This window comes from Drosophila sulfurigaster, chromosome 3 (genome assembly GCF_023558435.1).
Source record: "Drosophila sulfurigaster albostrigata strain 15112-1811.04 chromosome 3, ASM2355843v2, whole genome shotgun sequence".
NCBI lineage: Eukaryota > Metazoa > Arthropoda > Insecta > Diptera > Drosophilidae > Drosophila > Drosophila sulfurigaster.
The window spans coordinates 40,390,215-40,403,831 of NC_084883.1; the positions used below are offsets into that span (position 1 = coordinate 40,390,215).

The 13,617-nt window shown below is 41.9% G+C and overlaps 4 protein-coding genes across 5 annotated transcripts; 2 read left to right on the top strand and 2 right to left on the bottom strand.

Moving 5' to 3' along the window:
- Positions 1-154: 154 nt before the first annotated feature.
- Positions 155-2,095, top strand: LOC133845003 (SET domain-containing protein 4). The gene is made up of 2 exons (XM_062279313.1): positions 155-298; positions 586-2,095. The coding sequence occupies exon 2, from the start codon at positions 673-675 to the stop codon at positions 2,044-2,046; it is 1,374 nt and encodes a 457-aa protein (XP_062135297.1). The 5' UTR covers positions 155-298; positions 586-672; the 3' UTR covers positions 2,047-2,095.
- On the top strand, positions 165-5,148 carry LOC133844996 (iron-sulfur clusters transporter ABCB7, mitochondrial). Of its 2 annotated transcripts, none has more exons than XM_062279299.1 (6): positions 165-298; positions 2,132-2,258; positions 2,627-2,858; positions 3,117-3,271; positions 3,336-4,684; positions 4,746-5,148. In XM_062279299.1, exons 1-6 carry the CDS (start codon positions 188-190, stop codon positions 4,995-4,997), a joined length of 2,226 nt encoding a protein of 741 aa, XP_062135283.1. In that variant the 5' UTR covers positions 165-187; the 3' UTR covers positions 4,998-5,148. The 2 variants fall into 2 exon arrangements, with proteins under 2 accessions (XP_062135283.1, XP_062135284.1); XM_062279300.1 differs by having other exon boundaries at positions 2,738-2,858.
- A 145-nt stretch (positions 5,149-5,293) lies between these two features.
- LOC133844997 (vitamin K-dependent gamma-carboxylase) lies at positions 5,294-12,789 on the bottom strand. Its single transcript, XM_062279301.1, has 5 exons — positions 12,633-12,789; positions 11,400-12,576; positions 6,954-7,610; positions 6,540-6,886; positions 5,294-6,484 (listed from the first exon to the last, which is right to left on the bottom strand). Exons 3-5 carry the CDS (start codon positions 7,604-7,606, stop codon positions 5,379-5,381), a joined length of 2,106 nt encoding a protein of 701 aa, XP_062135285.1. The 5' UTR covers positions 7,607-7,610; positions 11,400-12,576; positions 12,633-12,789; the 3' UTR covers positions 5,294-5,378.
- LOC133845006 (uncharacterized) lies at positions 8,259-10,786 on the bottom strand. The gene has a single exon (XM_062279317.1). The coding sequence runs from the start codon at positions 10,395-10,397 to the stop codon at positions 9,717-9,719; it is 681 nt and encodes a 226-aa protein (XP_062135301.1). The 5' UTR covers positions 10,398-10,786; the 3' UTR covers positions 8,259-9,716.
- Positions 12,790-13,617: the final 828 nt, after the last annotated feature.

Sequence of the window (13,617 nt, forward strand, 5' to 3'; positions counted from 1 at the left end):
CAACATAAGATATTTTGAAAAGCGTCATTATTACTAGAAGTATGTTATTTTTGGACTCTTATCGATAACATTTTACAACCACTACAGCATATGCACCCTTTAGTTCATTTCGACACATAGTCTGCGGTCACACTGTATATTCCAACCAACAAACCAGAAATTTGTGTTGTTTTTGCAGAAAGTTATTATGGCCGGGCTATTACACATAAGTAAATTGTGCAGTAATAAAAATACCCTTAAATACACTTATCACATTACATGTTACAAACAATTTAGAACGCGACTGGAAGCCCGCGTGGTAAGTAATATGGAATTTCCCATAGACAACATACTACGTACTTGTTTCAAGGCCACACTCAAAAGATATGCGTGCACAATTGGCTAGATTACGAGATTTCATAATTTCAGACCAATGATTAGCACAAAATTTGGAATGACAGTGTAATTGGATAGGGAACAAAAACAAAGATAAAGAGGTCAGGCAACAGTAAAGCGTGTGTGTTGTTTTGGCCCCTTTTTTGTTGTAGGGCGTTTTGATGATTCGAAACTAACGCACAAACTACGCACTTGCTTCTTTCGTTGCAGCAAGCCTAAAAACTAAAAAAACTACTTTAAAACAGAGACGCCAAAACAGCACACACGTCGTTGCAGTACCAGGCATTATATCATATTATGGGACGTACACAGCGTTTGCGACAGCGTCGCGCGCCAAAAGACACAACTCACCCAGCTGATCACGAGTTGGACTCGCTGCACGTGCTCTATGCTCATCTGAATTGTTTGGGCTGGCGGAATACAACACAACTATCGGCGTTGCACTTTCCGCAAACTGGACGCGGTTTGTGCTCCAAAAGACACCGTTTGCGGCCTGGCGATGAGCTGATACGCCTTCCCGCCAATTGCTTGATCAGCATAGCTACGCTGGAAGCGGATGAGCAATTCAAGGCGCTGTTTAATAAGGACCTGTTCGACAAGGATGCACGCATCTCGTTTCAAGCACTTGTTGCCTGTTATCTAATGTATCAGCAGCACTTGCACGAAACCTCTCAGCAATCGACTTTGGGTGCCTATCTGGATACGCTGCCTCGTAGCTACACAATGCCATATTTCTGTGCCATGTCGGAGCTTCAGTGTTTGCCAGAGGCTTTGCTGGAACGCACTGTGGGACAAAATCGTCAGATACGTGAATACTATCAGATTATCAAGACGCTTGTAGGCACGCAACACTGCGAATGCTGTGGCCAACTCTATTGCCAGGACATTTGGACATTGCCGGAGTATAAGCGTGCATACTTTGCGGTCAACTCACGCAGCGTCTACCTTAATCCTCGTCAACTGAAGCCAGCACGTTGTCACTTCCAGTCGCTGCTCAGTGGCGATACTAACATGGCTTTGGCGCCCTTCCTCGATCTGTTCAATCACTCGGACAGCGTTCAAACGACGGCGGAGTTGTCACCAAATGGCAAGGGACAAGATTATGTGCTTACACTGGATACTGCTGCTAAATCGGAGCTACATCCTTATGAGCAACTATTTATCAGTTATGGGGCATTGCCTAATTTGAAGCTACTAACGGATTATGGCTTCTATCTGGAGCGTAACGCACACGATTTTTTCGAATTCTCATTGTCGGACATTGAACAGTTAATTGCGCAGAATAGGAAACTTGCGGCGCAAACTTATCACCGCAACATCTTCAAATTCATCAGGGAGCACAATCTCTACGATCAGATGTTTGTGCACATCGACGATGGTTGCTCACACAATCTGCGTGTGGTGTTGCACTTGATCTTCAAGCAGCAGGCATACTTTCCGAATGTGCTCAATCAAATTGCCTTTGGCGATGTGGCACAGTTCGATGATGTGCAGCCGGAGCTGTCCTATTTGGTGGCACATAAAATCAGCGAATATCAAGGCTTTGTCAAAGCGCTTAATCAACTGCCCCAACTCACAGAGAGCGGAGTTGTGGCACGCTCTTATCTGCTGGAGTGTGTGCGCTACCTCAGTGACTTTGAATCCTCTGTACACTGTCAATCCAACGAATGAATTTACTTTAGTTATTATTTTGTGAAATAAAGTACAACTTTTTTATAGAAAGACTATAACTGTTTTCAATGATTTACTTTTGCAGCTATATAATACTTTTGCCAGTTCCAACGATGATGCTAAGCAGTATGCCAAGGGCAAGAAGATTACACCTTTTACGCCCACGCCAGGCAATAAGCTGCTGGGCGGCGTTTTTGCCAAGAAGGCAAAAGGTGAGTGCGGCAACCTCCATGAAACCAAACATTGGTTTATGCTGTAAATAACTTCATGAGCTTGCAGCAATTAAATGAATAAAAACATCTGCGGATGTTTGAAGCAATCCACACCAATAATTTAACTGCAAGCTTATACCGACTGCGCTTTGTTTACAATTAATTTTAATTGTTTTTTGCTTTTGATTTTAACTAACAATCAAATTGATTTTTTATTGTAATCTGAGCTCACTTGTAACCAAAGATATACACCCCCTCAAAAACAAATGCTTGTTTGTTTTGTTAGTTTGTCTGTTCGTTTGTTGTGTTGGCGCCTGTTTGAATTTAGCTGTCTTCAAGTAAATTCAAGAATGCGGTTGCACCCACAGCGGCAGCAGCAGCTTCAACTGTAGCATCAGCAGTGCTGCAACGACAACAACAACAACAACGACTGCCACAACAACAACAACAACAATCAAGACAATGTCACATTCATTTAGGCGGCAGCGATGGTGGCACCGCCTTGGGCAAACTAGACGCCCCCGAGGTGACCTCCAAGGACATGTTGCGAGCCATGATGGCGTATATTTGGCCCAAGGAGGATCCACTAGTGCGAAAGCGGTGAGTTTCTTGAGGAACCTGAATATCTTATTATCTTTATCTTTATTTTATTTACTCTTTTTTTCTATTCTTAACATAAACTTTAATATTTATTTAATTAAAATTACTATAATTTTAAAGAATCTTTTCTTCTTAAAATATGATTTTTTCTTTTTTATTTCCAATTCTAAAATTAATTTAATTTTTTATTAAATGGTGTTCTCATGTATTAGTACATGAATTCTGTATGTATTATCATCTAACCCTTTACTTTTGCAGTGTGGGCATTTCGTTGGGTCTACTTGCCGGCTCCAAGCTGCTGACAGTCTGTGTGCCATTTTTATTCAAGGGAGCCGTGGACACAATGTCGACACTGAATATGGACACAGCACCCGACGCAGTGCTTTCCGCAGCAACGGCAATGATATTAGGCTGTAAGTAAGAAATACCTTTCATATAATTTAATTACATTAATGACTTTTTTCCCTCTGCTTATAGATGGCATTGCTCGAGCTAGTGCTGCTGGCTTTAATGAACTACGAAATGCGGTGTTCGCCAAGGTCGCGCATCATTCCATACGTAAAATAGCCACCAATGTGTTTCTGCATCTGCACAACCTCGACTTGGCCTTCCATCTGAACAAACAGACTGGAGCGCTGTCCAAGACAATCGATCGTGGATCGCGTGGCATTAACTTTGTGCTCTCGGCGATGGTGTTCAACATTGTGCCTACCATATTTGAGCTGGCGCTGGTCTCCAGCTTGCTGGGCTTCAAGTGCGGTCTGGCCTTTGCTGGCGTCAGCATGGGTTGTGTTGGTGTCTATGCGCTGTATACGCTGAGTGTGACGCAGTGGCGCACACAGTTCCGTGTCTACATGAATCAAGCAGAGAATGAGGCGGGTAACAAGGCAGTTGACTCGCTGATTAACTACGAAACTGTCAAATATTTCAACAACGAGAAATACGAGGCTGGCTGCTACAACGAAGTGTTGAAAAAATACGAGACAGCCAGCTTAAAGACAAGCTCCAGTCTGGCGCTGCTTAATTTCGGACAGAATGCGATATTCAGCAGTGCCCTCAGCATAATCATGGTGCTGGCAGCCAAGGAAATTGCTCAGGGAAACATGACTGTTGGTGATTTGGTAATGGTGAATGCTTTGCTCTTCCAGCTGTCCATACCGCTGGGCTTCCTGGGCAGCGTTTATCGCGAGGTGCGTCAGGCGCTGCTGGACATGCAGGCCATGTTCACGCTGATGAATGTGGACAGTCGCATTCAGTCGGCTCCCAATGCACAGCCACTGTTTGTGGATACCAGCAACTCGTCCATTGAGTTCCAGAACGTGAACTTTGAGTATGAGACGGGTAAACCCATTTTCCGCAATCTTTCGTTTAGCATACCAGCTGGCAAAAATGTGGCCATTGTTGGCGGTTCAGGCTCTGGCAAGTCGTCGATGGTGCGTCTTTTGTTCCGCTTCTTTGAGCCAAATGCTGGACGCATTTTGATTGGCGGCCAGGATATTAGCGGCGTGGATCTGGACAGTCTGCGCAAATCCATTGCAGTGGTGCCTCAAGATTCGGTGCTGTTCCACAACACCATCGAGCACAATATACACTATGGCAATCTAAGCAAGTCGCACGAGGAAGTGCAAAATGCCGCTCGCATGGCTGATCTGCATGAGGCTATCATGAGCTGGCCTAATCAGTATAACACCCAAGTGGGTGAACGTGGCCTTAAGTTGTCTGGCGGCGAGAAGCAACGTGTTGCCATTGCTCGCGCCATCCTAAAGAACACACCCATCCTCGTCTTTGACGAAGCCACCAGCAGTCTGGATTCCATTACAGAACATGTGAGTAGATTGCCTAAGTTTTTATATGGAACATTCTCTTAATTTGTCTGTGATTTTATAGAACATACTCCAAGCTCTGTCACGCGCTACCTCGGGACGCACTAGCATTTGCATTGCCCACCGTCTGTCCACTGTCAAGGATGCCGACGAGATTCTTGTGCTCGAGAATGGCAGCCTTGGAGAGCGTGGCACACATCAGGAATTGCTGAAGCAGAACGGTCTCTATGCCCGCCTGTGGGAGACGCAGACACAGCAATTCGATCCCAGTCGCCTGGTAGAGGAGAAGCAGCATGCCAGCACGAGTGCGTTGTAGTCAAAAGTCATAACACGTTTGTTAAATTACACATTTTTTTTGACGAAGCCACCAAATTTGCAGTAGAGGCTCCTACATGGAGATTTGTTATATATTTAGGCTGAAAGTAATGTTTTGTCCGGTTTGTAAATACAGTTATACATAGAGGGTACGCATATCCCTTCTTATTTTTTCGTTTTACTTTTAAAAACAACTCATTACGTATACGTAATACTTTGCGTATACGTAACTAACTTCTCTTCCTTGGCTTGAACAACTTTCGATTGTATAACATTAAACATTTATTATCAGTTTTATCACCCACACAATATTGTGACACTTAGGGATAGGCAAGGAAATAGGCATGGTAGCAAATGGAAAAGGATCTCAGCTGCTTCATTCTTAATTTCTCTCTCTTACGGACATCGGAATGGGAACATCGTACACCAAGTAGAGCACACAATTGGCCAGATGCATAAGGAACTGTTGGTAGTTGGCCACTCGTTGCTTGAGCTCCCGCCAGATGGGCAATATTGGACGCTCCTTGGCCGGAATGGGCTCAACCAAAAGACTCTCCTCCTCCTGCATTGTGCGATTTACGTATGTGTACAAATAGGAGGCTGGCTTCTGGCCAATGGTGGTTACAGTATGCGTGGCATTGCTCTCCAGGCCAATGCTCTTGCCTGCGGTCAAAAAGTATGACTCCTCATCGTTGGCACTCTTGTAGCGCACATTACCTTCCAGAATGGTCAAGGTGCAATTGTAAAGCGCTGGAGCGATAAAATTGCTCAACGTTAGACCTGGAAAATCAGCCACAAATATGACATCCGAATAGTTATTCCAGGCGAGCACCTCGTTGGCAATCGTCTTGAGTTTCGGACGCATATGATTAAGCTCGTTGAGCAGAGGCAACGACCAAGGCGTGCTCTTGAAGGGGGACCAAGGTGCCCTTAGCAGATCCATGCGCGGATCAAAGGTGCGCTGTTGAAAGCGTCCGTTCATCGAGCACCAAATGTCAAAATAAATGGATATGTTGGTGCTGGTCAACGGACTGTTCTGCGGATGCTTGGCCAAATCCTCGTGTATATTTCGTTCTATGCACTTGGCATACTGCACGGCCATGTCAGCAAATTTAGTCCAGCGATCGTACTCGGTGAATGCATAGGGATTTAAATGGTGCACTTGCTGATTTTCATTGTCTACAATCTTAATGGAAGTCAGAACCGTGTCGTACGAATGCACCATCATGTCCCAGGAATAACCATACAATCCATTGGTCCAATTGTTGTAACCCTTTGTGATAAAGTGCGAATAAGGCAGGAACAGTTGCAGCGCGCAATAGAAGAGTATGAGGCAGCTGCGCAATTGAGCTCTAAAGCCAGCTTTATGCTGAACTGGCTTCTCACTGAATGGCAACTTTGCTGACTTGCCTAGGGAATGTATGCGTCGTGGCCAGCTGAAGCCAAAGAAGAGCGGTACTTCCGCCAGACAGACCCAAGGGAACATGCCTGAAACAGAGCAGAAATTTAGATACAAAAACTTTGTAAGTTTGTGTCGACTTACCTATGACAAAGAGACGCGAGTTCATCAGATGAAAACTAATCATAAAAGGCGTGGCAAAGAGACGTGTTCGCTCGCAGGTCATAAAGAAGGCAATGGAGAAATCAAAGATTGCCGTAAACCAATGAATGATCAGCAGATCAATGAGTTCGCCGTCGAGCAGTTGTCGGAAAGGAGCAAATACCCAATGCTCGCTGAGACTGGACATGGCATAGCCAGATAGCCACTCCAGCGAGAACTTCTTCAGTCCAGCATACATGTAGAGTATGAAAAACTGAAACTTGATGATGAAGTAATTCCAATACGGCACGGGCTGTCGCAGCTCTGGCTTTAGCCAGCTGTCTAGGGAACTGCAAAGTCAAGTGTGTAAAAGAGCTTTCAGTCAGTTAAAAGGAAAAATCAAAACCAATTACCGACCAGTAACTGTGTGCTTGGGTGAAGAGCAGCAACGTGCCCACCAAACCAAACAGATAGCTGTGATTATTCCACGCTGGCTTGTCCAGCAGAAAGATGTACCAATAACAACTGATGAAGGTCAAGCAGCTCCAGCGAAAGCGATAACCAAGCATAATTCCCAATGCGCCCAGCCACATGCACAGATAGACGCAACCCATCAGCGGATACTCCAATGCCCTCATGCCGTTGAACAGGGGGAAGTGACAGTGTTGTGGCTCACCGAAGCGCACATCCAGCTGCCCCCCGCCACGCTCCTCGGCAATGTCAATCAACATGCTGGCGCCGTAGAGCATCCGAAATACACCCAGAGCGGCGCCGTCGACAGGACGTTGCAGCCAACACGTAAAACTATTCAGATTCTTAAAGTTATGCAGCTCATGTCCAAAACACACTTTAAACAGTTGAGCTGTTTGAGTGCTCTCCGGTAGTTGTTTTTCCCTTTGCTTCCGCTCCTCTTCCTCCTCCTTTTCCTTGTCGTTATCCGGTTGGTTCTCCTGCTGTGATTCCGTTGTGTAACTCACTTCATCTGTGGCTGCAGATTTTTCGCTGCTGTCTGTGCAAGAAGTATCTGAGGCTTTGGGTGTGGGAGGCTGCTTGCGCTTCGAGTTGGTCATAATGCTGCAAATAATCGTATTTAATATGAATTTGAATTTTATGTGAGTTTTCAATAAAAACACCTGATACCATTTCAGTGTTTTTTCACTTTTATATCCTAGCAAAGAGGTCTTTAATAATACATGTCCAATAGCCTGTCCTGAATTTCTAAGAAACTTACAATTTAAGTTTAATATCTACATCTGAGTGAAACTAGAGAATCTATACTACAGAATCTATACTATATATCCGTTGCCTTGTATATTGACCTAGCAGATCGTACAGTAGCAATAGGCAGAGTCCATCAAAGATGTCGATATTTGATATAACAAGTATGTAACATATATAACCTTATCACTTGGTATTTTGAGTTAGACAATTTTGTTCTCAGCTGGCACAGAAATAGTTGGTCCCAAATTCAATTATTTATTTATTCTATCTTGAGATCAGTTATAATGCTAAATTTATTCTTCAAATAACAATTTTTAAAGTTAAGTTCACTTTGGCAATCAATCATATAACCCAAAATATAATAATTTTGCAAAAGTTTAAGTTTTTTTTTGTAGAATTTATTGAAAAAGTTTGACATAAATACATGCATGCATATTGTTGTATACTAAATATATAATATATGTGTTTTATTTGTTTTTCTCTACATTTTGCTGTCGTTCCTTGCTTTATCGATGCATTCACCCCAGACACATTCCCTGCCCAATTGACTCCCAATTATCCAATATCTCTTAACGTGTCTGGGAGCTGCGATCAATGAAAATATTACTGATTTCTGGTATTGTATATTGTATTGTTTTGCTTTGTGATGTGTTTGTGGTGTGTGGTTTAGCGAAACGGGGCTTCACTTTAAAAAATACATCAATTATGAAATATATATAAATAAATATATATATTTAGTATTTGTTTATTACTTTCTCTATATTCATGAGTTGAGTTTATTGCAACAATTTTTGCCCAGCTGCGTTTTTTTCACGAATTCTCAAACCTCAACCGCTTACAGTTGTGTTGAACAAGTTTCTATAATTGCAATTGCATTTTTTTTCTTTGCATTTTATATTGTTATTTGTATTTTTGGTTTTTCAATATTCATTTGTTTTTTGTTTTTTAATTTTTTGGAATACACAAATACATACATAATTTTGTTTTGAATAGGTTTTACAATTTTTATCATTGGTTCGCAAAATTTCTAAATATTTTTGAGAACAAGCTTTGAAAATGCCTCAAACTACGCATATGAATACAATATAGCTGAATATATTTGATAAGTTTAGGTATTTGTTAAGTTAATGCTTTGGTTTAAAACTTGTTTCGGGGATGTACACTAAAAAGAACATAGAACACAAAATATTAGTAAAACTGGAAAAATAAACGAAATTGATTAAACAAAATGCTGTAAGTGCTCTTTGCTTAAATAGTTTAAATATTTGTAATATGCATTTAATTATTCATTTTGTTTTTACTTATTTGGTTTTGGTATTTAAATAGATACTGACTGCTTGGTTTAATATTTGCATTATGTTTGGTTTTTTACTTTTTTCTTGTGTTAAATTTAATGTAATTTAAATATACGACAGTTATGCATAAATGACTAATATTTGACTTTGACTTTGCTTCGCATTTACGAACTTTTATACTTTACTTTTTTTTGGTTTGTGGTTTCTCAATGCTTAAACATTTGAAAATGCATTTTTAAATTTAATTCGTTAAGTTATTAATTGTATTGTTTGTTTAATTCTGAATAAGTTTTTAAAGTTGTTTTTGGGCAAAGTTTTCGAGTTGTGTTGTCAGTTGTCAAAAAATTTGCATACAGTGTGAGGCAACCCCCCGAACACCCCCACAAAGTGACGGCGACGGCAAAAACATTATCGAATGAAAACTGCTGTTGTTGTTGATGTTGCTGATGTTGTTGTTGCTGTTGTTGTTGCTCTGGTTGCTATTGTCGCTGTCCGACCGGCAAGCAACCCTCACTCTCATCCTTGCGCTCTCTCATTCTCTCGCGTCCTCTCTTTTGGTGCAATGCACCCCCCTGCCCCCTCGTGAAGTATAGCGCAGGCGCGCTCTCTCCCCATTTGCTCTGTCGTCTCTGTTTCTTCGTCATCTCTCGCCGCCGTTTCCGTTTTATATGCGATTCTGATTCAGCTGAGAGCGTGGCGTGAAGGGGCTAACCATAACACCACTTGGCCAAATCGCCTCGTTGAATAGCTCATTGAAACGATAGTCGGGTATGGATATTTTGAATTTACAATATGATAGCTGCGACAAATTGGCATCGTTCTTCACCAGTTTGGTGCACTTCACCAGATTCTTGTTGATCTTCAGCTCCTCGGCCAAATGCTCGATAATATCATCCTCGCTGGTATTTGTAGCAAATTTGCCCACCTGCACCCAACGTCCGTAGTCGCATACGACCTGCAATCGATCCGAATTGCAATTGTTGCCGACAACGATGAGATTATTCTGTTGCGGGTGCTTTTTGCCATCGAGATTGTTGACGGGCTGATTGCCAAATTGGAAATACTGCTGGTACATGCGGCCCTGGATTTGATTAACGCCATTGCACACCTTGTTCACCTTCTCCTCGATGGTGTGCAGCTTGGCGGACAATGCCTTTGGCGTCTGATTGCGGCACTCATCACAGTTAAATGATATCATTGGATTCTTCTGTATCAAATCATACATCGCATCATCGATGTTAACGCACGTACGGTGGAACTTCTTAAGGCAGTCATCCGAATTGCAAATGATGATTGCATCCTTCGAATTGATTGATTTCTTGCATTTTGGGCAATTTTCGGCCATCTTTGCACTTTCTCCTCTCAATATACTGAGTATATACTATACAGTATGAATGTATATAATTTTGGCTTTTTTTTTGGCAGAACGTCGACAAAGTCGAGAAAAACACACACACACACGAACGCACGCACTGACACACAGACACGAAAAGTTTAGTTTCACACACACACAGAGAGAAAACAAACACTTTCGTTATACGAGCGAGCGAATGCGAATGTTGCGGGGTATCTGCTGTCTGGCTTTAGCTTTGGCTTTGCGACACGCTGGGTGGCCTATCGAATGTGTGTGAGAGAGTGTGTGTGTGAGAAGTTTGCTAAAAATTGTTGGAGAAATGAGAAACGCGACCGAATGCGAACCGTACGCCTCGAAGTTTGCTATTCAACTGAAAAACGAACCCTTACAAAAGCTAACGTCGCTTATCGCACACATGCTTTTTAGGGGTTGGTTTTCGCTCTCCTGCTTTCTCTCTCTGTTTTACTTTCTGTTTTGTGCTTTTTATTTTGCCAGTATTAATGCCATATGATTCATATGCGTTTGCTACGTGTACTTCTTGCAACCTGTATTTAAATCACATTCGCTTTTAGTCAGTCGTTATGCTGCATGCAAACTTGCAGTTTTTTTTTGCGTAGTCTGGCAGCACTTGCATTCAAATGGTGAAAGCGCCTTGCACTTGCAGTAACGGCTGCAGTGTTGGAAAGCGTCGCTTGTTTACATTACTGCGAATAGTAATGAGCTCGTAGTTTGTTGTTGCTTTGACAAAAGAGTTAAACTGCTGAGCACTGAATGCCAAATTAATTTGAACCACATTTAAATATAAATTATGTACATTTACAATTGCAAATAATAGAGATGTAATATAATTTTTCTATTTTTTTAATTACTACCGGCCTCATTTATCTAGTAAACAATTCGAATTACACACTTGTTTATATAAATCCCAGAATATGCCTAATCTAATTTCAACACTGAATGGGCGCTGTCCAGCCCATGAAAGTGATAGCTTACCTGCTTGACAATTGACCAAGTTCAGCACTCCGCAAGTAATCAAATGATGCCTAGACCGGCAATTGGTAAACACATGAAAACAATAACTTCCGACGGTATGAATTCCGTTTATCAGCTTGCAACAGTTTGCAGCGGCAGCTCGTAGCACAATAATAAGAGGATACCACTTGAGTTGTGAAACAGGAACGCGAGAGCACAGGACGAAACAGGAGGCCACGAGCAACGAGCAACACACAGTTCCAGCAACTGAGGCTGTGTGCGCGAGGCTGCGTCTTATTTATACTCCCAACAGGAGCAGTCGGCGGGGTCCCGGATGGGTTAGTGGATGTGGTGGTAAACTCGACTGGAGTTGGGGTGTGAGGGTGACTGGGGTCTTGGCTTGGGCTTGGGCCGAGTGGCGGCCGAGTGTCGGCACAGGTGGGCGGGGTGTTGTTTGCGCATGTCCTTGCATAAAACGGCAGAGGGAGGACGATGAGTCGCGTCGCATTGGCATCGACATCGGCAGCGCGTTGATAATAATAAAATATATGTATGAGTGTGTGCGATGTATACAAGGAAAAATGCAAATAGCGTTAACAGGTGTAGCGGCAGCTGCGCCATCGGCTCTGCAGCTGTTTTTGTTTGCCATCCGACGTCGCCGTCGCCATCGCCATCGACGATGTTGGCTCGTGTAATTGGGTTTCATTAAGTGGCAGAGGGCGGCGGCCATTTCCGTTTCCTTTTGTTATGCGGTCGCTTGTTAGCCACTTGCGTGTAACCTGTGGGCTGCTCCAGTTTCTCTGTGGTGTCAATAGATTTTAATCAGGTGTGGCAAGGCATAGTAAACAGTCGGCGCCCCCCAGCTTAACTCCGTCTGCCTTTCCTTTGGTTGTCCTCACCCACGTGCAACTGATTTAAATATCAGCGTCTCAGTCTCTATTTGTTCTCAGCTTTATTTTTATTATTGTCGCCCGGATCCTACGACGCTTGTCGCCCAATTGTTATTTATGTATGCAATACACACAGCTCCCACGTGTGCTGTCCCATTACCCAACAGATCCGCATGTCCTTCTGCTCCTGCCAAGTGCGTAGTTGCTCTACAATTAGTTTAACAAGCTCTCTCGCTCTCATACTCCATAGTCGAGTGAGTTTAATTTAAGCACTCACTTCGACGTGTACTTCTATTTCTATGCTGAAACTTTATTTGAGGAGTACGAGGAATACATGTATTTACGTACATACATACATACATACACCATAAGCTGTTGCTGCTTCTATTCTTAGTCCTGCTGCCAGTCACATTGACAGTTTTTGTTGTTCTTCCTCGAATGTACAACATAGAAATGCTCTGGAGCTCGCACACTTTAATATTAATAGTTGGCATTTTTAAGCTGCATGACTGAGGTGTTGAGTAGATTCTAGTTTTTTGGCATGGAAAGTATGTTTGTATGTGGAATGCAGGGGCCTATTTTATGATGAATGAAGAGGGTGTTGCTTAATGCAATTTTTTAATGGCATGGAAATTGCAGATAACATGAGAACTCTTGAAAACTTAAAGAGATTTTAGATCTTAGATTTTGTTAATTATATAAACTCTTGATTTTTAATTATATCACATGTCAGATGGTTAATTTCGGCGGTAATTTGGCTTAAATCTCTTGATTTCAAATTCAATGTTCAGAATATCACGAGTATGGCATTAATAAGAAGTCTTTTAAAGTGTTAATCACAAAGTATTTCCAATAAAAATGTTTTATAAGAAATTCAAATTATTACAATAGTGACTAGAATTAAAAAAAAAGTAGTAAAACGAATTTTATGAATATTTAAGCTTTAAATACAATCTGAAATTTATTTTCTATTTAATAGTTTTTGTACATTACAAACTTTTCAGTTTAGCCTTAATGTGTTGTTTATCTTTATGAAATAATGTCCATTCAATATAAATAATTTATAGTATGCTACAAATACACAGCATAAACAAGTAAGAAAGCTACAGTCGAGTGTGCTCGACTGTGAGATACCCGCTACCCATTTTTAATAAAGGCAAAATATTGCGGTATCATTTTCAAAATATACCGAATATACTAAAAATATACCAAATTGTATATTTGGTATATCGATATAGTACCGCATTCAAAATATACCATAGACGGCACAATATACCAGATTGTCAGCCAAAGCAACTAAGACCCTCAGTAAGTAGGCGTTTTTTCCTATACAAAAGTATTTCTTTAAT